Source organism: Anoplolepis gracilipes, chromosome 12 (genome assembly GCF_047496725.1).
Source record: "Anoplolepis gracilipes chromosome 12, ASM4749672v1, whole genome shotgun sequence".
Classification (NCBI taxonomy): Eukaryota; Metazoa; Arthropoda; class Insecta; order Hymenoptera; family Formicidae; genus Anoplolepis; species Anoplolepis gracilipes.
This window is the reverse complement of record NC_132981.1, coordinates 1154774-1181158: the sequence shown is the minus strand read 5'-3', so window position 1 is coordinate 1181158 and position 26385 is coordinate 1154774. Positions and strand designations below refer to the sequence as shown.

The window sequence follows — 26385 nt, the reverse complement described above, 5'->3', positions numbered from 1 at the left end:
ACTTCCTCTAATATAAACAATGTATAAATATTTTCATCTAAACTGTATATCTTCTTTTTTTCTTCATAAATTGTTTATTATTTTTTTATGATAAATAGTAAACACTATATTACATATGTATACTGAGAGTGTACTTTAAATTAACAAGTTATATTTATGCATTTGTTTCTAGTTGCTTAACTATTTTATATATGTTGAAATTAAAAAAATCTGTATTACATTTTCTATAAATTTAATAAAACTAAAATATATATTTGCTGTCCGGTTGCCTGTGCGTATACATACAAATCAGAGACATCAGGTACAAGAGAAGAGACATTGACGAGAGTCGCTCGACAGTAACAATTAATGTAACCCAAGATTCCCGCCGAGACCCTGTTCCTTCCGCCATTGAGCCAATCTAATTGCGTACCATCCCTGTAGAACATAATTTTTCACTTTTATCATACATATTTTATGTATTTATTCCGCTCGTTTCATCAAATTTTTTTATTTAATAATAGATTTTCACGTGCACGTATTGTATTGATTATGAGGAATAAAAGTATGGAAACTGAAAAAATCTCGAAAAATAGAAGTTTTACAGAAAAAGAATCTCAGGCAACATCTATTTATTTTTCTCATTTATTTCATATTTTATATTAAAAAATATAACAAACTTTAAAATATCTCAGGAAATTCTTAATCAAAAGAAGTTTTATTATAGTATTTTGAAAAGCTCTCGAGGTAAGCTACAAGAACATGCAATTAAAATAAGAATGTTCCACTTTGAAATTGAAGGTAATCTTCAAGCAACTATTCAAGGTCAAATCAATGACACCATCTTATGTCCTTCTGAAAATCATACAATTTTTGTCTGAAACATTTTTTTGTAAAATTTATATATTTTCAAGATTTTTCAAGGTTTCCATACTTTTTCCTTACCCTGTATAGGCTGTCTTATATGTGTTTACTTACTTCAACATCAGCCTCGGAAAGACCAGTCTCAGCCGCAAGCAGGACAATATCCGCAGTATAGGGTGTTCTTGGCCACCTGTTAAACTGTTCTTGAAGAACTGCTTCCTGATCCACCGTCAAGCGAATCACTCGACTACCATCGGCTCCGCTATTGGGAAATCGCGTGGGATAAGACTTCAGCATGTTTTTTCCTTGTAAAGAGAAAATTTATTTGAAATTAGTCAAATTGAACAAAACAGAAGGCAATCAAGATAAGTAAATACGATATAACACGTAAAACGTAATATAATTTGATTTTTATGTACATTTTGAAATTGTTTTTTAAATATTGATTCTTATAGGAAATCGTGAATCATTTACAGCTTCTTTCTTCGTTTAAGAAATTTTTTAAAGTCACTATAATTCATCTTATTTATATAAGAATATAAACACAAAAGTGAACTATATAATAATAATATATAATTAAGATTAAAATATTATTATTTAATTTAATAATAATTAATGATGTTAATAATATTAATTAATAATTAAGAGAACCAAATAACGTACAAATCATGTCTTAAAATAAGATATTTTTCTTTAATTATCTAAATCGATCGTGTATTTCCGTACTTTTTGAGATCGTTTTTACTATCACTAACTGAAAAAAATAATTGAAGAAAGAAAAGTGTGTATATATATATATTTCTATGACAATAAAATAGATGTCATCTGTTCTTTAACAAAATCTTGATTACAGAGAGATTTTTTTTATTGAAATCTTGAACGACAAAAGGTAAAAATTCTCTATTAATTAGCTAGTGATGGTGTTTTTTGTGGTAAAGAAGGTATTGATATTCGTAATTTAGAGCTTTAGGGTACCAGAAAAAAATTTAGATTTATGATACCAATTAAATTTAATAAAGACTATCATCTCTAATAATAGGTTATTCTCTCTTTTTTAATGCACACTAAATATTATGACATTATAAGATCACGATTCACATGTCTGCATTAATTAAAAAAACAGGATATATAGTATATTAAAAAGCATTGACAATCAACTTTCTTGACGCGTTACAATTAATATAGGCTTGTGATTTAGAATTGAACTTCCTATACTCATTTTTTTTTAATTATAAATATATTATTTTTTATAATTATTACAAAATATATTATTTTATTATAATTATTATAAATAATATATTTAGAACTTGGAAATATTTCTCTTTCAATTATTAACTTGCAAAAGATGATCGAGAAAACCACCGAAATGACTTTGGATAATTAAAGAATCTCTATTATAACAAATATGTGTTGTGCTGTCGTAAAATGTGCTTTTATAGATCAGCTCTTCTTACATAATGACTCCTCTATTAAAGCAAAACTGTATAAGTGCATGTGTACAAAAGTAATTGATACAAGTTCGTATACCATTTAATTCCAGAATTTGCTTTTTTTTTTTAACCCCAGACTGCTGCCACAGGTTGGCAAAAAATAGAGGGAGTACGTGTTTCACCAAGCTCGGATCGGTGTCCACTTTAAGTTCTTGATAACTTATTGTAGTTTGTTATCATCTTTTCCTTATAAGTTTCTTACTAAATACATGTATTTTGGATAGCTATTGATTTCTTTTTCATAAGTATTGAGCTATACTTATTCATGGATGTTAGTATATTAACGTGTATATATTTTATATCTACCTATAAGAAAAAAATATTCATTCTGCAGAAAATTTGTTTAGCGACCACGCTAGAAACTTAACTGCGGTAAACAAGCCAGCGATAAGAATAGTACGACATTGACCCAACATCTCAGGGTCTGTGAGATTTTGGATACGTTTCAGAAACGTGGCAATAACACACATACTTACGAAAGAGACACGAAAAACGTAGTGACGAAATCCGTAATAAATCCGTAGTAAATCCAAATAAAAGGCGTATAAAAAATAATAAAAATTGTAAACGCAAAAAGCAGATCAAATATATATATATATATATTTTTTTTTTAATTAAATTAGATTTTACAAAAGTACTACAACAAAAAAAACTTAAACACACACGTGAAATTTTTTTTCTTTCTTTGGCAGAGAACAAAAACATGGAAGGATTAAGATATATTAAAAGTATATTACTTTTTTTTCTTTTTTCTACAGAGTGACCATTTGAATTGTGTTGAAAGTGAATGGTTATTTTATTTCACAAAAATAAATGAAGTGCTATTTTGTAGAAGAGACTTGTCAAATTTATTACCATAATATAAGTATGTGAAAAAATATATAATATTTTAATAATTTAAATACACGTTATAAAAAAAGAAAAAACATTTGCTTGTGCACATATGAACTAATAATAATATGTTTTCAAGATCGGCAACTGTTTGCGAAAACTTTAGAATACAAATAAAAAAATTAATAAACATTTTATTGTTACTTAATTTTTTATTTACTTTCATTTTTATATATTTTGTTTTTCATTTTAAAAATAAAATCTCGGACAACCAACATAATATATAAGAATTATGGTGCGATTCCAGAGAGGAGGAGAATAAAAAGTATCAAAAATATATTTCTGAGTGCAGTTTCGTTTAAAACTTTTTAAGATTAATATTTACTAGAGAATCCACGATATGCCTCAGTATGGGTTTTATTTCTACTGGGAAAACACTCGATGAGTAGCACTTTTTCTTCGATTAGCGCGTTCATTTTAACACTCGTAAATTGACTTGTATGTACAACAGCTCAAATGAAATTGACATGTCTCGGGTGTGTCCCTAGTCGATTAAATGACCACCGAAATATCGAGAAGGGGAAAATATAACCAGCATTTACTTTCAACGCAATTCAAATAATCACTCTGTATTATATCGACTCTGTTGGAGTAGTGCCCGCGTTTCTATAACGACCTTCCTAAAACATCCTGAGGCATATAACGTAAGCTAATGCGTAGGTGATGTGACATTACAAATGCCTTGAGAGGCCGCGCTAGTTACGGAACAACTTGGCCCCGGGAATGTTAAACTTGACCTACACAGATCGAATCGCATACCAAGTAAGTGGACTCATTTATTATTGAGAGGATGATTTCTGCGTCTTTTATCTTGATTCAGAAATGTTTGCATGCAGAAATGAGGCGTGACCACCTATCCCAATCATTGATCTATTGTCGATCATCGCGTGTCGATAGTTGATATGAAACCTTCGCGTATGCAAATTACAGCTTGTTTAGATACATTTACATAGTGCCAAGTTTAATCGATTTTCTTTCTTTTATATCGCGATATTAATTTTGTAACGAACATAAAACATAAAAAATTAAAAAGTTTCATACACAAATATTTGTCACTTATTTATATTTGTGTTCAAAGTTACAATTAAAAATAAATTGAATTTTTTGTGAGAGAACTTAAATATAAAATCCAATTTTTCTTAAGAAACTAATAAATCTAAATTTAATTATGATTTTATTTAAACAAAACACATACAGATTTTGTCTTATATATATTTGAAATTTTGATCTACTAAAAATAGATAAATGCCAAAAAAGGCTCCATTTTATCTCAATCAAATACATTATTTATATTTGTTAATTCATCGAAAAAAAATATGTTTTAAATAATTCTTCTAATTATGTATAATATTCATAAAATTAAATATGATAAAAAATAATACCAAACTTATCTAATTTTTTTATTTTATTATATTACTTATTGTTATTAATAATTCGAAAAGAAATAGTCGCAACAATTTTTCGTATATCCTATTTTCTCAGAACTTGATATATCTTCGGAAAACATCTTTATTCGCAAATATTATCAGAAAATCTCCTCTCATTTTCATAATTATAACAAATAATATGTATTTTTTCGCCCATCTTATTCTCGAGTCCTTTTCATAAAAATAAAAATATTCTATTGCTCGAAATATAATGGACTTTCTTTGATGTTCATATACATTTGGCGTTGTTTATGCAGTGTACAATACATCGGTAAATCGTCTTCGCAAAATTCCAGGAAATTCATAAGATTGTCTTCGAGTTCCCGATGATAAATCGAGCCAGCGTATTTGTATTCGATGTAACGTCGATCTGTTTCAGATATCTATATTCAAATATCAAATTTTTTCAATTTTAGAACAATAATTAATTAATTGAGTCTCTATAGGGAAAGAAATTACGCATGTTCTTGATAATGAAAATTTGTAAGAACTCACCGCTTTCCATTTGGATTTGATTAAAGCGCGCATACAATCGTCGATTAAAGAATCACCGTAAAAATCCTACATGAGACAAAAAAATAAACACAGAATAAATGTCGATGTACATGTGTCGATTAAACTGTAATCTTACCGTCTGCGATAGCAAAATAGCCCGATTTTCGATTCGCAGGCAATCAAACTTATCATGAAAGATCGCCGCGGTCCAAGGTTCACGAAAGTACGCGTAAAAATCCGAAATGTACGAACTCTGATCGGGCGAGAACAAATGATTATTATGAGAAATTTATAAATATGAAAAATATGAAAATTTAATAAATCGCTCTTTAGTTGTTCTTACTCGAAAACGGAATTTTAACTCGTTCAACATACTCTCGTGTTTCCCGTACAAAGCGATCATATCCTGTACTTGGAATGTCTAAAAATTTTGAAGATGAAGTCATATCTACATTTCAAAATTTAAATAAATTGATAAATAATAAATTAATAAATTTAAATTTATTTAAATTAATTAATTAATTAATTAATTAATTTTTTAAATTTAAATTAATTAATTAATTAATAATAAATAAAGTAAATTAAAGGCACCTTTTTATTAACACACGTTACAGTTTCAACTGAGTTGTACGCGTTTAATCCAATACGGAAGTACCCAATTTCGGATGTGCAAGAACCAGTTACAAGCACTTCCTCCTACATGATGAAAATCCACTAGGTCAGTGCAATTATATGGATATTTTCAACAAAATTTTATGTTTATATAAAAATAGCAACGCTTCTTTCGGGTTTTTGCAAATAAATAATTCAGCTAAAACTCACATCTCTATTCGTCATTTCGTTCCAAGTTTTCTTTTCTGGTTTATGCACGTGCAAATAATAATAATCACCCGGCAAAATGCATGCAATTATGATAGGTTTACGAAATACCGGAAGTGTCAAGTGCACCTTTTCTTCCTTCCGTTCGTCCCGCCGATGAATATCGATCGCTCTTCGTAAAATTTGGGCGAGCTTCCAATATAAATATATAAATAAATGTAAAAAAAAAAGTGCAAATCGACAATATTACAGTTTCAAAAAAAAGGCTCTATTTTATACTAACCCTCTCTCCGATTTCGACACTATTATAATGCTCGTGCGAGAATTTGGCGTAAAACTTTCTAGAATATTTTGTCATGGTACCTGCGGCGAAAATAAAGGGATCGTTGGTGCGACATTCGGGATCTATTACTAACAAACCATCGAAAACAAGACCGGCATGACAAAACGCTGAAACCGTAAACCTAATGTGAAGAATCAAATTAATATTGATTAAATGTATCAATCAGTTTTAAAGTGAAAATTACCTAAAAATGCGTTTGAATTAATCGTTTTCTTGTCGAAGTTAAAAAGAGCATCGCAAACCAGCTTTCTTATTTCGCCCTTTTTCTCGATCGTAATACTTTCAATCATCAGTTTCCCGTCATTGTCTTCCGTCAAGACCCAGTCGATCATATTCCATTTGCACAAAACTTGAACCTTGTCTCGTAAAACAGCGTCCATCACCGCTTCGTTCACCTTACGAACACAATATTACCGTATCTTCTTACGATATTTGTTTTATATATAGGGTGTCTCGTAATATGGCACCCATTTCAAGAATGGATTTAATATTTAAATACAATGGAGGTAAAGAGATTCTAAAAGGACTTTCAGTTTTGATAAGAAGAATATGAAAAGAAGGAGTTATGCCAACTGAATGAAGAAAAGGTATGATTGTACCTCTATACCTCTCAAAAGAGGAGACATAGAGATAGTGGACAATTATAGAGGGATATCAATTCTATGTTCGGCGTACAAGATATACACAGAGATAATAAAAAAGAGGATGGATAGAGAAGTTGATGAAAAAGGTATGTTACCAGAAAGTCAGGCGGGTTTTAGAAAAGGAAGATAACAACTTTAGATAACATATATGTGTTGAGCCATATTATACAAAGAGATAAGGAAAAGGAAAAGGAAAGAGAAGAGATTTAGGCAATGTTTGTGGATCTTAAAGCAGCCTTTGACAATGTGGACAGAAGAAAGTTATGGGAGATACTAGAAATTAAAGGAATGAATATGAACTTAATTTGGAGAATAAAAAAGATATATGAAGATACAGAAGCTACAGTCAGAACGTTAAAGGGAGTAACCAAAGGCTTTAATATAAGGAAAGGAGTGAGACAAGGATGCGTACTGAGTTCAACCCTATTCAACTTATATATAGCAGACTTAGATGAGGAATTTAGTAAGAGAGGTATAGGAAGTGTGGAATTAGGAAAGGATAGGATATGGTCTTTGGCGTACGCAGACGACAATGTACTTCTGGCAAAGAATGAGGTGGCGTTAGAGGATATGATGGGTATCTTTAAGCGATTTTTGAGAGATAGGAAGGTAGTGTTAAATATAGAGAAGTCTAAAATTGTAGTATTTAATAGAACAAAAAGGATAAAAAGCAAAAATAAGGATAAAGGGGTGACTAAGACTAAGTGGAGGGAAAAGGTGGGAAAAGAAAATTATAGAAGAGGTAAAGAGCTTTAAATATTTAGGATTCACATTTAATGAAAAAGGGAATTATAAAGATCACATTAAAGAATTAAGAAGGAAAGGTAGGATAGCAGCGAATATTGTATGGGGATTAGGAGAAAGAATTTGTAGAGATGATTTTAGTAGGAGATGGATGTTGTACAAATACTTGGTGCAAAGTGTGATGGACTATGGCGTGGAAACATGGGGGTGGGAGGAAAAGAAGGAGTTAGAAAAAATAATGGTAGACTATGTTAGATGGATTTTTAGACTAGATTTCTGATGTACACCGAGATATATAATACAAAGAGAGCTAGGATTGATAAAATTAAAATGTGAATGGGGTATTAGAGCCATGAAATACGAGCAAAAGGTTAGGGAAAAAGAGAATGTACATTTAGCAAAGAAATGTTGGTTGGAAAAAGTGAACTTGACTAAAAAAGAGTTGTATAGTAAAGAAAGGGAAAAATACTATAATAATAAAGGATGGAGTATAGAGGCAATAGAAGGTATGTTGTATAATGGAGAAGATATTGAAAATAGTTTGAGAGAGAGAGAGAGAGGAGGTAACATACAAAGACAATTAGAAGAGGCAAGATTCAGGAAGGCAAAGTACAATAAAAGGTATAAAGATTTAGGTATGGAGAACACAAAGCCCAACTTTCTAAGGAAAGAAATGCTAGATAGGTATATGTTTGGGAATGAGATAAGAGCTCTGGTAAAGTTAAGATGCGGTAATCTAGAAGAATATAATAAGTATTGATTAGGTGATGAGTGTAAAGCGTGTAAATTTTGTAACAGAGAATGGGATAAGATTGAACACTTTGTTTCGGAACGTATAGACGAAAGAATGGTTTAGTGAAATAGGTGAAGAATGCGTTTAAGAAAGAATAATAAGAATTTTCAATGACGAATTAGATTGAAGAAAGGTGCGTTGTTAAAAAGGTTTTGAAAAGAAAAAGAAATTAGAAAGAATAAGAGCTTATGTGAGAATGGGAGAGGATAAAAGTAGATTTAGGAATTAAAATTTAGATAAGGTATTTATGCATATATATATTTATCGATGTTACTGTTGCGAAAGAGAGACCCAGGTAGCACATGTTTATTTTATAAACGTTTTCTAAACGTATCCAATATTTTTTAACCGTCAAGCACCAATAAGAAACGTTTCAACAGAAACATTTTTAAAATCATGGTTTTGTTTGCCGCTACGTGGCGTGTTCAGACTTAACTCGTATTCAAGTTTTCATAACATGTATATAAAGCCTAAAAGAACAGATACTAAAAGTATAATTTAAATTATGTCTTTTTTGTCAGTTTGACTTCTGATGTAATCTCGACAAGAGATTCAGAACATGCTAAAAATAAGATGGATTATATCCATATTTGTATTATTTTATTGAATCTGTGGATAAACAAATTTTTCACAAATAAAGGAAAAAAATCGTATTTTGACAGTTTCTTAAACTTTTTTTTTTTTTTTTTGTTAGAAAATTTCCCTTAACGTTTTTTAAGTGGACATTTTAACCAATCAGAAACGTTTTTAAAAGCCGGTTCTAAAACGCAGAAACATTTGTGAAACGTTTTTGAAACGAATATGTGCTACTTGGGGAGAGTAGGCATGTTGTACGATGTGATCGAGGAAAGATATGGAAGAATGAGTGATTTAGACTTTTTGTAATCCAAGTCCCTTCTTGGCTTATATGCTGATGAATAAAATTATCTATCTATCTATCTATATTTAAAAACAATAAAAAAAAGTTAATATGCCACATTTCTGAAGTGGATCCCACATATTACGGGACACTCTGTATATGGTGATTTTTATTCGATATATATTTCTAAAAAGATGTGATATAAAACCACATGGCATTCTTAATCATACTTCGCAATCATCAAGAAAGACTTTATCCTGCGTGTTGTGGGGATCATTCAGGATCGGCTTGATCAACGTAATCCACGAAGGTTTCACACCGAACTTGATCAAGCCGCCGAGTGCGCAGTAGCAATCAATATTACAACCGTAAAAGAATATTGCTTCTAATTCGGAATCAAACAACATTATCAGAATATTGTAAATGCCAACTTGGTTAAAGTGCATATTGCGCTTACTCCTTTCTGTGAGATCCTTTGTTAACAACCGAATTTTTTTCAAACAGATAGAAGCTTCCGTATCATCATTTATAGTAAGACAATTCCATGGTATCAACTCTTCTGCATTCATCCTTAGAAAATATATATAATGTATTTTTTTATAAAATATAATACTGTAATGTGTAATACTTTGTTACAAGAATCACGGGATTTTTTTACATTAATAAAAACAATCTTTACTCTCGTTTTCTTGTTTCCATTTGTAATATAATCGGTCTTTGATATTGCAAGCCGCATGTTAAGACCAAATAGTCATATGTGATATTTCCTTGATTCATCACATTCACGTATTTCTCTTTCCTAGCGCGAATACACATATGTATGTAATTTATTAAAAATTATTTATATTATAATTTACATTTTTAATAAAAAATATTTAAAATATTTTATATTTTATTATGAATCATATTAATTTATATATTTTTAATGTAAATAATTATTTATATCAATTGATAAAGCGATCGATTGGAAGAAAAAGAGAAAATAAAAATACACACCTGTTGATTCCTATCATAATCCCGTAAACAATATTAATCCAAGCCTTCGCAGTCACACAACGACGGTATTCTGAGCAAAATTTTCCTCTAAATGGAAGTAGACATATCTCTGAACGACTTGGTTTATTATCAAAGGGTATACCATGTGGTGATATCAATGTAAGATTTGTGAACTGTATATAATGTTGCATTGATCTATCATATAATTCAGTATTATTAATGATTAAGAATTAAAATGTATTTTTGAAAAATTATTATGTATAGAACGACAAAATACAAGATTTACCGTAAAGCAAGATATTCCGCGAAAGCAATTCCACATTCCGATGCGCCAACGATAACGATCTTCATATCGATAATTACACGTGGCATCATTGTCAATCTTAGTGACGTTACAAATAAAGAGAATCTACTGTTATCATCGCTACTCTTTTTATTTTTGCAGCTGTCAAGATTTTCCAAAACGATTGGGAATCTATATTCAGCTTGTTTACGAGGAAGAACTGGAATCATATCGTCTAAACAAGATACTAAAGGGTGCATTCGTGTCTGCAAGTTACATTCTATATTAATATTTTAAACATTATTTTACATAAACATTTACTTCCAGTCTACTTTAGAGGGTCAAGACATTTTTTTTTTTATATTTTCTGAAAATATGATATTTGAAAAATATAACTTCAAATTTTATTGAAAAATTCGCAAAATTGACAAAATTATAGGACTTTGAATTGAATAATACGAGAGTCAAATGGGCTTAAAACACGTTTTTCTCAAAAATTGTTTTCAAAATTAGTGTGACTGAAATCTTGAAAATTAATTGACGGAATAACTTCAATTTTTTTTTAAATAAAATCGAACACTTTTGAGAATAATAAACTTAATTAAAATTTAAAAAATTAATAATTAATGTTTTATGTAAATTCTAATTTTATTTTTAATTATAACTTTAAATTCTAATTCTACTTTTTTGACTTTCAAAAAATGAATAAAGTTCAGCACAATTAAAATATCCAATTTTAAACTGACACTACTTTGTTATTTCTCAATTTTCTCTAATGAGTTCAATATTCCATAACTATTCTACAGAATAAAACTAGACTGATTTTATTCATTTCAGATAATTACAAAAGATGAATTTTTTAATACGCGCTGAGACTCGTATATCTATAAAAAAAAGGTAAATTGTTCAAATTAAATAATATCAAAATATAATATTTCGATGCTAAATAATCAATAAGATTTATAAGTATTGCTGTACTGTTCAAACATCAATAAAACACAAAAAAATAAATTTCTAATCTTCTTCAGAAAAATTCCTAAAAATTATCAATTTTTTATACTCCTAGAGTAGACTGGATCATAAGAGTATTTTCCGAATCATCGAATGTTATCATAAATCTCACCAATAGACTCTCATCTTCATGATGAAGTCGATAGAACATTACCGTTAACTCGCTTAAACGAGCGATCTCGCGGAAAAAGAAGCGATGGTAAGCGGAAAAAATCGGCATGAGAACGAAATGCAAGAGGCGTCCGTAATTATCTCGAGGAATACTCCGCATAGACACGTAATCTTCTATATGATAATGTCTTTTAATAAAATCAATCTGCTTTTCGGCACTACAATATACATGAACAATAAAATTTATTTTTTTATATATTATATTATTATATTATTTTTATATTTTATATTATTATTTTTTATATATTCACACGCTTTTATATAAATAATTCTTATAAAAAATTATCGATAAATACGTATAAAAAATAACCATATTATAGTAAGTCCGATCATTGTATCGTTGCATTCGAACACGAAACAATCAAGATCGAGCTGCAAAGGATCCATCGCGAAATCGAAGTCGGCCAAGACTTCGTTATGATTTGGTATAGTAAATAAAAGTTCCTGCACAGATTTCCGATCTCCTTCCTGGGCGCGACGACATTTTATTTCTTCACGAAGAAGCGCTCGATGTACAATGTATAACGTCGTCGGAAAATCTTTATTACATCTCAATGGCACGCGCTACATTGTATGTGAGATTGTTTTCGATCGAAAACACATAATAAAATACCTTTTTTCTCTCTTCTTCCTCATGCATACTTATTAGTAATCAGTTACTATGAAAAAAATACCGTAAAATGTTCAAGAAACTGTTGGTATGGATGCGAATAAGGAAGGACGATCACACAGTACTCTAAATGTGGGAAACAATCGAAAGCAGCTTCCAAGAAATCATGGGACCAATGAGATCTCATCTCATCGCGCGTGGCAAAAATTTCCAAGACAAAGGCATTTATTTTACCATGATACGTCGGACCTGTCGTGAATAAATAGCGTTTGAGACATCTTGTTATCTTTAATGTAGCAAACAGAGTGTTTTCTTCTTCTTGCAAAAAAGTTTCATATCATGTGTGCATTATATAATTATTCGTTGAAACGCAGTTGTTATATTATAATTTTTCATTATACAAGGTGTCCCATTTTAATTCCTCCAGTGAAATATCTCGAAAAGTAAGCGTTGCCGGAAAAAAAGTTTTGAACAAAAGTTGTAGGGTTTCGAGGAGGCCATAAGATGGTACTATTGGTTTGACCTTGAATTTTCATTTGAAGATCATGTGAAGGTCACGTCAATTTTTTTTTAATGGAACACCCTATATATTATTACATATTCTCGTAGCTTATCTCGAGAGCTTTCTAAAACACTATAATCAAATGTTTTACCGTGAAGAACTTTTCGAGTTATAAGGCTTCAATGTTGCAATATTTTGACATAAAATGCAAGCTATCTCGTAAAATATTCACTTTTCGATTATCTTACTCTAATACTTTTATGCACAGAATAATAAAACGAATCAAGTGGTGTAATTAAAACATAGTTATCTTTAAGAAAAAATCTGAATTTGCAACTAGCAGTTACACATTTTTACTTTAACATAATTATGTGTTCTAATTACGCCAATTGATTCGCACATAATGAAAATGATATTTCACTTTGTACATATGGTATTTGAATTATAGAGATTTATGAAACTTGTAGATGGCACCTTTTATAAAGGGAAATAATAGTAATGATAATAGCGATAAGAGAAATGCTGATTTCGGTGATTAAGCTCCATGTGTTAAAACGCTATTCACACAAGCTCAAATATACAGGGTGAGGAAAAAGTATGGAAATCCTGAAAAATCTCGAAAAATATAAGTTTTGCGCAAAGAAAATCTAAGACAAGTTTGAAGAAGGATCCGGCCATCTAAGACAAGATCTATTTATTTTTTTTATTTATTTTATATTTTATGTTAAAAAGTATATCATGACAAATTTTAAAATATTTCGGGAAATTCTTAATCAAAAGAAGTTTTATTATAGTGTTTCAGAAAGCTCTCAAACTACAAGTTATGCAATTAAAAATTAGAGTGTTCCATTTAAGAAATTAAAGATAACCTTCACGAGACTTTTAAGCGATTATTCAAGGTCAAATCAATGACACTATCTTATATCCCTCTCGAATCCATACAGCTTTTGTCTGAAACATTTTTCTGTAAAATTTATATTTTTTGAGATTTTTTAGGGTTTCCATGCTTTTCCTCATCCTGTATATTAGCCAAATGTAATTGAGCCTAATCTATGTAGAAGTCAGTCCCTTGTCAACATCCTCTTTTAAATTAATTAATAACGTAAAGGCTCTATAATATTATAATAATAAGCATAAAATGTTTGGCATTAGAGCAATAATATGTGAATATACAGAGATAACTTGTTATAAGATTGATTATTGTAGTAACATCTATTTATAAAATTAAAAATATTAAATTGAAAGTTATAATATGGTGTTAACAATTCTGGCCAATGTTTCGATCAGATTTTTTTGATCATCTTCAACGCACAAATGAAGTTAATCAATTGAATAAACTATGTTATATCCTCTTTAAAAATTCAAGAGATCCCTTATTGTGTACATCGACAATTGATACTATACGTATAAATATTATGATTGGAATAGAAAAAGAATTGAAAGTATTAAGAATAGCAAGTTTGTTTGACCCTTTTTACCTACTAGAGAAATTTTTTCCACTCGATCTTTTGAAATTGTGTAACTTTCTTAAATTAATTTTATTGAAAGCTTTCAATATTGCATAAATATAAAGGCCTGTTCTTTAGCTAAACTGAATCTGGTTTGTATTAGTTCAGAGTTTATCTATTTTCCTCAACATTGCAAGGAGGAAGATAAACTCTGAGGTAGTGCAGCCAGTTCAGTTTAATTTAGTTATAAAGAACAGATAACCTTAAGTATCAAATTCGATAAAGCACTTCTTTTTTCGAAATATTTTTTATCTTGAGTTATGTTAATCATTCCTGTGATACATCGTTATTCAAACTCCAATCTAATCTGCTGTCGACATTCTTGCGATTTTAGAAAATATAGAAGTTCGAAAAAACTCACTTGGATCGGTCGCTCCGGCGACATCAGTTAACGTTTCGTGGTTTTTATGTGACTTTCTTAAACCATTATAGGGGGTTAATTCGAAATTTTCACTCAACAGATCAACGTCGATTGTTGAGTTGAGACACATAACACCTGCTACCAAGCCATCGGCGTCTTCGCCGATGATCAATTGGTGACTATCCGCATAACGAATCATCTCGCTGATGTAATACTCTCCATAAAGTTCCTTCAGGCGTGTATCTTCACCGTCGATAATTGTTATTATGTCATCGTTGTCCTCCTCACTATATCGTTATATATGTTAGCACTTATACATATAAAATTTATTGCTTTTGCAAAAAGTGGAAAATATTTTATATTAAGAATATAGGTGGATAAGGTAGCCAAAAGTAAAGCTCCCTGTTTTATTATAACTTTTATTTACTTATGCACAAATAAACTTGTGTTAAAATAGAAGATAATAATTGCTTTTCAATGTAGTCTTACTCTTTTTCTTCACCGATCCAAACAAATGAAAATCCAGAGGAAAAATGCTTTTAAATAATGTTCCAATCAAATAATTACAAAAATCCTGAATTTGATGTAAGTGAAGGCTGACATGATCGTGAAGAAAATTCACAAGCATTCTTTTTCGAATTGATAATGCAGAAATCTAATATGCTATTTAAAAATGATTTAAACATCAAGAATTTTTACTGAGAGGATAAAAATTTAAAGTTCTAAGATGGGACAAATGCATCAATCTTTTCGAAGGTAATATTGAAAGTAGGTATTAATAGTAGTCAGTAGTTAGCTTTTATTTCAACACAATATGCTCAATTGTGCATAAACTGTAAACAAATCATAATAAAACAGAGAACCTTACTTTTTGATCCACCCTAATCGACTCACACGGCCTTCCGTATTTTCAATTTGGAACGTAATCGTTGTCGATCGCTCAAATATAAAAACTGCAATTCATTAATGTGTCGCGCGTGCTTAGCTAGCACTCTAGTCATTTCTCGCTCAAACATATCCGCTAGAAAAAAATATGATGATACGAAACTCTTGAATTAATAAACTATCCGAACGCGTCATTTCAAGGAGGCTCAACGGTGGATATAAATCGAAAGAAAAGATCACCTAGCGTAATCCGAGGAGGTACCACCAAGATCACATGTTGGCAATAGGTGGTAATGTCAAAGATCGCGGCCAACAGCTCCTTCAGGAAATCATCTAAATAATGTTCATCCCACACTAACAAGTGTACGAACATCGTGTTTCTTTCCGTGGCAGCAGGGATCCTTTTTGAAAAAGGATGCCAATTGAATAAAATTCACTCTGCTTATTCAAGAAATGAATCAATCGACATTACTCTATCAAAAAATTTTTCAATTTTGCTATTTTTCCGATAGTGTTGAAGATAGAAAAAGATTACCCATAAATTGTTTTTAACCAAGTCAACCAATCGCATGGTGACACGCATGGGATATTGGGATAATTGCAGAGGCATAGCCCCGAAACGATATCATGTTTGTCGTTATATTGAATCACCGAGAGACAGGAAGTTTCGCTGCAATTTTTATATAATAATGGTACTTTGAAAGCGTTGTTCATATATTTTGCCGATACCTGTATAAGAATAAGCGAGTTAAAAATAATTAGTTATAAATACTAGAGCCGTTCCAATTCTACATCTCCGAAAATTTCATAAGTCATCGGACGTATCAGACGTTCCAAATATGGTAAATCCGAGTGTTCGGCGCGACGGTATCCCAAGATTTTACTAGGCAATTTGTCAACATAACGCTGCGAACAATGTCCCATTTTCGATTCGTTAACCAAAGTCATCATTGACATTTTGAAAACCTCTGCTTGGCAGATAGTCGTGCGAAAGCAAACTCACGTGTCAAGCGCGATTTTCATTTGCAATCGATTCCCAAGTAGCACATATTTGTTTCAAAAACGTTTCACAAATGTTTCTGCGAAACGTTTTAGAACCGGCTTTTAAAAACGTTTCTGATTGGTTAAAATGTCCACTTAAAAAAAACGTTAAGGGAAATTTTCTAACAAAAAAAAAAAAAAAAACGTTTAAGAAACTGTCAAAATACGGTTTTTTTCCTTTATTTGGGAAAATTTGTTTATTCACACATTCAATAAAATAATGCATATATGGATATAATCCATCTATTTTCATCATGTTCTGAATCTCTTGTCGAGATTACATCAGGAGTCAAATTGACAAAAAAGACATAATTTAAATTATACTTTTAGTACCTGTTCTTTTAGGCTTTATATACATGTTATGAAAACTTGAATACGAGTTATAGTTAAGTCTGAACACGCCACGTTGCGGCAAACAAAGGAACACGTATATTATAAAATAGATCTTTTTTGTCTTGTCGAAAAGATGATCAAAAAGACATCTTTTCGTCGACTAAAATTAATTATGACTTTTAGAAGACATCTTTTAAAAAATGAATTTTTTTTGTAGGTAGAAAGATATTTTTTTAGAAGACATCTTTTAGCCTTGTCAGAAAGATAACTTAAAAAAAACATCTTTTGTCATCTTTTAATTTTCTGTGCTATCTAGGGGTCGTCTTAATAAGTACAGTCTTAATAATGTGTATATATATAATTTTGAATTAAAAAATTAATTTTTGTTCTATTCATAGAAATGTAAAAAATATGTTTCTTAAACCATGATTTTAAAAATGTTTCTGTTAAAACGTTTCTTATTGGTGTTTGACGGTTAAAAAATATTGGATACGTTTAAAAAACGTTTATAAAACAAACATGTGCTACCTGGGTTCTTATCGCGGCTACTTCTTGATTAAAAATTCCCATAGTTTTTAATTTCAAATAATCTAAATAATCATAAATAATTATAAATTTTTAATCTCTTATTTTAATCTTATAATTTTAATTTTTTTATAAAAATATTTCTCATTTCCTTTTCTTTATTTTAGATTCTTTTTTTTTGCATTTGACGATGTGAAGTGCATGCGTGCAATACGAGCTTATAGATCGCCAATTAACCGTTTGGAACGAACAGTTATGAGGGAAAAGATCAAACGAAATTATCGAATGTCGACTGACCGTGGGAAAAGTTCGCCAGACCGTATGAGCCCGACAAGGCGACCGACTTTAATGACCGCAAAAAAAAAATAATAATAAAACTCCTTGAACAATCTAAAACGGAGAGACGAAGTAATTGCTTCGCTTTCTCGCTCCCGCAATCTCTTCTTGCCCGTTGCGCAGCTCCTTCTCATCTAACAAGTGACTTCTGTTAAGTTAGGTAGCATTCACAATCGCCAACAGGCCAACGTAAGATATTAGATATACCGTTTGAAAAATTGGATCAACAATTCCCGTTTCATAAAATCCGTTTTATTTCGATTCTGCTTTTTCAGATATTTATGTATATTTCTCGAGAAGAGTCAATTTTGACCTTTTAAATTTTCCTAATTTGTCTAGTATCTATATAATATCGAATGCTATTGCAATTACGAGTGATACATTATATTGACCAAGTGTATACAATTGAATCTTATTAATTTTGATCCTTTAACAATTTTCGGAACACAAAAATTAACTTCATAACGCAAGCCATTCAAACTTTATGCATTTGCGCACGAAACCGTTGTCTTCTACACGGCTGCGTCACATGATGTGTCATTATGACATTTAGAGCACGTGATGGTATATGTGTGAAGTGTGAAGAAGTATCAAAATTAATGTGTGCGATTAAATTGTAGAAAACTAAGAAAACTGTGCTGAGTGCTGACTCGAATTTTGATCTACGAAAGGAACTTCCGCAACAACGGTACAAACTTTTTTGTGCGGAAGCTATTCATACTGTATTAAATATACACATAATACCGTAAGCATATGCTATATATAAGTGCACACGTGACATTACATGGCAATATATATATATATATATAATATATAGAAATATAATATATAGAAATCGGCAAAATGCTTTTTTTTCTTCTTAAGTCAAGCCAAGCTACTCAAGTCTGATACCGCTTCGGTATACGAGTTTCTTTCTTCTACTTGTTTATTTTCGCACGTGAGTTTTACTCTTTAATAACATTTAAATATAACTTAAATCTAAATATAAATTAAATCTTAATTTGAATTTTAATCCCCGCTTAACATGAAATGAAATTATTTCAATAGATGAATGAAAATATAAAACTACTTAACAATTGAAAATTAAAATTATACTGAAAAATTCAATGAAAGATTTTTTATATAAAACTATTACTTACTTAATATATAATACATATATATGTATATAGATAATTATAGAAAAGATATGTATGTGTGTGTATTATTATCTCAATTATACAGAGTGAGGAAAAAATATGGAAATCCTGAAAAAATCTCAAAAAATACAAGTTTTACTTGAAAAAGAATCTAAGGCAAGATCGAGGAAAGCTCCGGCTATCTAAGGCAACATGTATTCATTTTTTCCACTTATTTTATATTATATATTAAAAAGTATCATGACAAACTTTAAAATATCTCAGGAAATTCTTAATCAAAAGAAATTTTATTATAGTGTTTTGGAAAGCTCTCGAGGTAAGTTACAAGAATATGAAATTTAAAAAATAGGGTATTCCATCTAAGAAAAAAAGGAGGTGATCTTCTATTTGTTAAAACGACTATTGAAGGTCAAATCAATAACATCATCTTATGTCTCTCTCAAAACCATACAACTTTTGTCTGAAACATTTTCCCATAAAATTGTGTGTGTGTTTGTATGTGTAAATAATTAAATAATTATTAAATAATTATTATGTGTAAATAATTAAATAATTATTATGTTTCAATTGAGAGAAAAATATATTTTATTCTCTCAATTATTTGAAATATACTCTTTTTTTCTTTCTGTTTTCTCATTGATTGCTGAGAGAATTATCAAATCGTCGTCAATCCTTAACTATCTCTTCCGCTCATAGCAAGTTTCCGAGTTATTGAAGTAATGACTTTCGTCATGCAACGTGTGGAATTACAATGTACACTACAAAAAATTTTTGATGTTACTCAATACATAAGAATAAATCTTCAAAATATATTTACTCTCTCTCTCTCTCTCCCCTTCTCTCTCTCCCCCCCTCTCTTTCTCTCCCCCTTCTCCTTCCCCCTCTCCCCTCCCCTCTCTCTCTCTCTCTCTCTCTCTCTCTGCTTCCTCCTTTCTCTTCTTCCCCTTTTCTTTTATATAGTATATGTAGAGTTAAATTATATATGTGTAGAGAAAAATCATTATCGGCACAATATACTTGTAATGTTTACAAAATAATGACGATAACATTTACTTACACAGTTATTAGTTACTTACAAAGTTGTTAGATGATTTCATTAACGAGAAAGTCTAAAATTAAGACAGTTACTTTTGTTACTATTTTAATTAAAAAAACCTTTTGTTCTTTGCTTCTAATTAATTTGATAGAGATCCCATGACTAATTATAAGCTCTGTGACAATCTCACCGCGGAAGGAACAGATATATATGTATATGTATATATCGCGTATGTAAGTATATGTACATCTATATATATATATATATATATATATATATATATATATATTATATAAAAACATTTTTATTCTATATTTTTGAGTTTTCTTTTTGTATGAGAAATTATTTCTTTCTACTTTTGCGTTATATTAATATGACTTTCAATTTTACATTCATACATATCTATATATATGTATATATACATATATATAGATAGATGTGACAATCTCACCGCGGAAGGAACAGATATATATGTATATGTATATATCGCGTATGTAAGTATATGTACATCTATATATATATATATATGTATACATCTATATATATATATATATATATATATATATATATTATATAAAAACATTTTTATTCTATATTTTTGAGTTTTCTTTTTGTATGAGAAATTATTTCTTTCTACTTTTGCGTTATATTAATATGACTTTCAATTTTACATTCATACATATCTATATATATGTATATATACATATATATAGATAGATGTGACAATCTCACCGCGGAAGGAACAGATATATATGTATATGTATATATCGCGTATGTAAGTATATGTACATCTATATATATATATATATATATATAGATGTATATATATATATATATATATAAATATATATATATATATATATATAGTTGTACATATACTTACATACGCGATATATACATATACATATATATCTGTTCCTTCCGCGGTGAGATTGTCACATCTATCTATATATATGTATATATACATATATATAGATATGTATGAATGTAAAATTGAAAGTCATATTAATATAACGCAAAAGTAGAAAAAAATAATTTCTCATACAAAAAGAAAACTCAAAAATATAGAATAAAAATGTTTTTATATAAAGTTTCGAGTAAAATGACTTTGAAAATTAGAAACTTGATAACACACTTTTTTTTACACATCTTGTACATTTTTTTTACACATTTTTTTTCTTGATTAATTTAACGATCTTTATAATATATATATTATCAAATTTATGTTGATAGCTGTCAAACGTATAAAAAGCACAACTTTTTTTTATGAATTAAAAAAATTAATTTTATGTATATAAATTTACACACTAACTTCTTCAATAAAAAATTCAAAAATCGATTGTTTGATCATCTTTAAGATTATGAAATCTCTTAAATTGTACACACAATTTTTAATTTATAATTCAAGAACTCGAACTTGATTTTGATCCGACATTGTCAATTTGACTTATATTGTATGCAAAATAATACATTCTTATCTCCAATATTACATATTCAAAACATAAACTCAAAAAAAAAGAAAAAAAATTTCACAAATCTTTTACTGCAATATATCGTTTTAAAATTACCAAGAACGCAAAAAAATTTGTCGTATGCAACAATTGGTTGTATAATTAGCATTTTTAAACACAATCTTACGGATGTGAATTTGTGAAAAAAAATCCTTTTTAACAGATCACTATTGATTTACAAGTTGCAATATTAGCGATGCAAAAATCGCTCTATGAATCAATGCCATTCATTTCCCACGTATACGCGCTCTTGCATATACGTTATGAAAAAAGGTTCTTTTCTCGCATGCCCACCAGTATAAGAAAAGACTTCCACGGTTGTCCCGCTATCCTTACCATCAATATATGTAGAGTAGCGTTGCGTTTTATTCAGATAGAAATAAAGTGTCACACGTAGTTAAAATAAAAAATGTAATGCATTTTTATTAATTTTTATATCAAGAATTAAAAATTATTTTAAATTAATTATTCAAAATCAATAACATATTACCTATTACGTTTTTATACAGTTTAATAAACATTTCATAATTACACTTATTATATAATTTATAGACACATAATAATAAAATTCGTCAAATATTCTTAATGTTACTTGTAAATAAAATTTTTTTTTGAAAATAAAACTCTGCTAACTTTTAAATAATAAACTTGCGAAAAATAAACTATTGTGTTAAATTAAAAAGTTGCAATACATACTACAATCACGTAATAATTTCTCTTTTATTTATATTTTACTCTATATTCTTCTCTTTTATTTCTACTCTAATAAGACTTCTTAAGCTCGTATCAAACTACGCATTGAAGATTCACATTGAAAATTGAAGACTGAAATTTGACCAATCAGGACAAAGTAATTTAAATTCCTTTTGTTCTGATTAGTCAAATTCTAATCTTTAATCTTCAATTTTTAATGCGTAGTTTGAAGTCTGATATGGGCTTTATGACGGTTGGAGCTAAGATAGGCAAATATTTTGAAACAGACTTACTTATTGTGCTTCGAAACTGACAGCAGAAGACTGTAGTAGATCCACACCCGACAACGGTACGCACGCGACTGACGAGCACTGACGAGATGACTTTCTGTGAGATCGAGCTAAACACTGCATTGTAAAATACGAAGCAGAGTGGGAGACGAAACTGCTTTGTATGTACATACATATAGATGCAGCTGTTTTAAGATATTGGCGATGTAATTCTAAAGGCACGCTATTAAACTGATATAAACATCCAACAATTCTACATTTCGAAATTTATGATTTAAAATATAGTAAATATATTATTTTATCTTTTCTTTCGTAGAGACATGTACATTTATAATCTCTAGAACCTCAAGACAATAATAAACACACATTTTTTGTTCTTTTTATGTTTTTGAAAATTTAAAATTTTACACACAAGTTTCGATAATGATAACTAAATTAAATTTAATTAATTTTTATTAACACCGATGTTTATACATTACGTGTATAAGAAATATATGTTAGCTTGTAAATAATTTAAAAGAAAAAAGAAGATTGTGTATATCACAATATGTGTAATCTATTTTATCATTTTTAAGAAAATGCAAATATTGCAAATTCTTAATAAATTTAGGTTTGGACACGTGGCTAATAAGTCCACGTGATAATCTATCCTTGACCTGCTAGCTTCACATACGCGCACACATACGTACGCACGCAGCATACATTGTCAGCTGTAAGTTACTTTAATCGCGCTAAAGTATGATGATATGTTCTACGCACTTTACTGTATTAATCCTTCCCATAAAAAAAAATTATATTTTTTTCATACGTGTGATGTTTTAGAAAAACTATTTTTTAGATGAAGAGTAACATGTATACTTGTAACTTAAATGACATGATGATGATAAGTTTGACAGTAATTGTTTGACATTACACTTTTGTGTGTGATTAGAAGGAACATTAAGGATTAGGATTATGTCTGTTAAAAAAGTATGAACAAAGAAATTGTAAAAATAGCTTAAAAATATAATGTTTTATTCAACGCACTCTAAAAAACATGTTAAATTATATAAATTTATAATTATATAATTTATACATATAATTCATACTTTATATATTATTTCTTAATAAAATTATATATATATACAGGGTGTCCCATTTTAATTCTTCCAGTGAAATATCTCGAAAAGTAAGCGTTGCTGTAATGGTGTAATTAAAACACATAGTTATCTTTAAGAGAAAATCTGAATTTGCAACTAGCAGTTACACATTTTTACTTTAACATAATTATGTGTTTTAATTACGCCAATTAATTTGTCTCATTATTCTGTGCATAAAAGTATTAGGGTAAGATAATCGAAAAATGAATATTTTACGAGATATCTTGTACTTTATGTCAAAATATTGCAACTTTGAAGCCTTATAACTCGAAAAGTACTTCACAATAAAACATTTGATTATAATGTTTTGAAAAGCTCTCGAGATAAACTACAAGTATATGCAATAATATATAGGGTGCTCCATTTAAAAAAATTGACGTGACCTTCACATGACCTTCAAATGAAAATTCAAGGTCAAACCAATGGTACCATCTTATGGCCTTCTCAAAATCGTACAACTTTTGTCTGAAACATTTTTCTCTAAAACGCTCTGTTTTCGAGATAAAAGGGTGATACAGGTGGTCATGGACACTCTGTATATATATATATATATATATATATATATATATATACAGGGTGTCCGGTCGCGACCGCCCCATAGCTCAAGGGCAGATAAAGGAGGTCAAACCGAATAGAAAAGTCCTGTACCATTTTGCGATTTTCAGAATAATTATTGAGAAATTAATTTACAAAGATCGGCAAATCCGGCGTGAGTATCAGACTGCCGCAAAAAAAATGGCGAGAAGGACGGTCCTAAGGACGGTCGCTAAGTGCGCGTGGCGTAAATAGGCGCCATTGCCTCGCGGTTACCAGAGGCATAGACGAGAAACGTTGATAAGAACAATAGATTAGCGATTATTATTTAGCAACCGGCCTAGCGGTGGGTCGTCCTTCTCGCCATCTTTTTTGCGGCGGGCTGATACTCGCGCCCGATTTGCCGATCTTTGTTAATTAATTTCTGGGTAATTATCACGAAAATCGCAAAATGGTACAGAACTTTTCTATTCGGTTTCACCTCCTTTATCTGCCCTTGAGCTATGGGGCGGTCGCAACCAGACACCCTGTATACTAGGCGCTCATTAGATGATAGGAGCGATCTATCACTGGCAATGGATGTGTATGAGTAGCGCGCCTAGTAGCAGTGGGATGGGCCTTCTCGCCACACGCTTATACTCGCGCGGATTTGTCAATCTTTGTTAATTAATTTCTCGATAATTATTACAAAGATCGCAAAATGGTAAAGGACTTTTATGTTCAGTTTGACCTGCTCTATCTGTCCTAGAGAGGTGGGGCGATTATTACCGGACACCCAGTAGATATATATATATAAGCTTTCTCTCACTGTGAATTAAATTAAATATAATAAGCTCAATCGAATATTTTAAAACACCTTATTTTTATATAATCTAATATAAAAAAAATATTATAAATTCAGTTTTTTAAATACACTGTTACAAAATTAACAATAAAAAGTATAATTATTTATTAATAAAGTAAGAAAAAAGTATAAAAATAATTTATAATACCTTAAAATAATATTATATACCTTTGTAATAAAGATTAATAAAATAAAGTAATATTTACATATGCTTCTCTTCCCAGTTATTGTACATTTACTTATTATTATTTACAGCATTTCAATTTATAGAATAAATCTGACTTATTACATGTATAATTTATTTTATTTTTTAACATAAATAAATTATTGGAACTAAAATAAAACTTTAACTTTCATGCAAACGGTAATCTACTTAAAACATTAATAATCATAAATAATGTATGAAATAAAACATATATGTATATATAAGTGACTCAAGTGATACAGATTCAAAAAAATAAAAGAGAAATAAGAAGAAATTTTGCGTTTGCTTTTATCGTAACCACACATAAAAATGACTTAACTATGCCTGATCGATCTTGAAAATGACGAATTCACAATCAGTATAATTATGCTGATCGTATTATCTATACACACTTCAAATCTTTCAATAATTCGAAATCAAGTTTAGGACTTGAATCATTTGACATCTGCCACATATATATATACGTATATGTATATAAAAAAATTTATATAAAAATATTTAAATATATATATTTAAAAATTTTATTTAAGAAATTAATCATTGAAATCAAATACATTTCTTTTATTTAAAGATGTTCCTCTTTAGTTGCATTTAGACATTTTTTTAATTGGTTAATTTATAACAATTAATTTATAATAATCAATGCTGTCTCAGTTAATTTTAATTAAGTCCTTAAACATTTTTTTTTAAACAATTTCTTAAATTTTTAGCACATTTAAATATACATATCCGCATGCTTTAAGAGACAAATCAATCATGATTGTGATGAAAAGTTGATAAATCATCGATTTAATGTATTTATCTATCAAAGTTTTGAGCATATATAATCGTTAAAATATATATTATTTACACTTCTCACTCAGTATATCTTGTTTATTTCTAATATAAATAAAATACCTTATTTTTGCTTACAATAATATTTATATTTTATGAAATAAAACGGAGGAATGGATAGAAAAATTTAATTATTTAAAATTATTACCAACTACAATTGATTTATTTAGAGAAGCAGAAACAAGTATCTACTCAAGAGTTCAAAAGAAAATAATTCGCTCCAATTTTCTTCAAGGATGTATGTGACACATTA

At 29.3% G+C, this 26385-nt stretch overlaps 3 protein-coding genes across 4 annotated transcripts in view; all 3 read right to left on the bottom strand.

The window, feature by feature from the left end:
* Window positions 1–58: 58 nt before the first annotated feature.
* Window positions 59–22766, bottom strand: LOC140671942 (homeodomain-only protein). 2 transcript variants are annotated; one of them, XM_072903694.1, is made up of 3 exons: window positions 22580–22766; window positions 958–1148; window positions 59–417 (listed from the first exon to the last, which is right to left on the bottom strand). In XM_072903694.1, exons 1-3 carry the CDS (start codon window positions 22749–22751, stop codon window positions 346–348), a joined length of 435 nt encoding a protein of 144 aa, XP_072759795.1. In that variant the 5' UTR covers window positions 22752–22766; the 3' UTR covers window positions 59–345. The 2 variants fall into 2 exon arrangements, with proteins under 2 accessions (XP_072759795.1, XP_072759797.1); XM_072903696.1 differs by lacking the exon at window positions 22580–22766 and adding an exon at window positions 3550–3735 and having other exon boundaries at window positions 99–417.
* On the bottom strand, window positions 4490–19875 carry LOC140671974 (cilia- and flagella-associated protein 61). The gene is made up of 20 exons (XM_072903756.1): window positions 16448–19875; window positions 16211–16345; window positions 15887–16076; window positions 15685–15797; window positions 14748–15077; window positions 12484–12757; window positions 12120–12373; window positions 11751–11967; window positions 10631–10893; window positions 10345–10539; window positions 10028–10147; window positions 9579–9918; window positions 6493–6703; window positions 6249–6415; window positions 5969–6157; window positions 5738–5842; window positions 5490–5567; window positions 5283–5399; window positions 5147–5212; window positions 4490–5034 (listed from the first exon to the last, which is right to left on the bottom strand). Exons 1-20 carry the CDS (start codon window positions 16630–16632, stop codon window positions 4846–4848), a joined length of 3738 nt encoding a protein of 1245 aa, XP_072759857.1. The 5' UTR covers window positions 16633–19875; the 3' UTR covers window positions 4490–4845.
* Tws (protein phosphatase 2 regulatory subunit tws) overlaps window positions 8206–26385 on the bottom strand; it is a 73387-nt gene continuing 55207 nt past the window's right edge. Inside the window, exon 9 of the mRNA XM_072903689.1 lies at window positions 8206–8216. The gene's annotated coding sequence lies outside the window, so the exon portion shown is untranslated. The remainder of the gene's footprint in view (window positions 8217–26385) is intronic.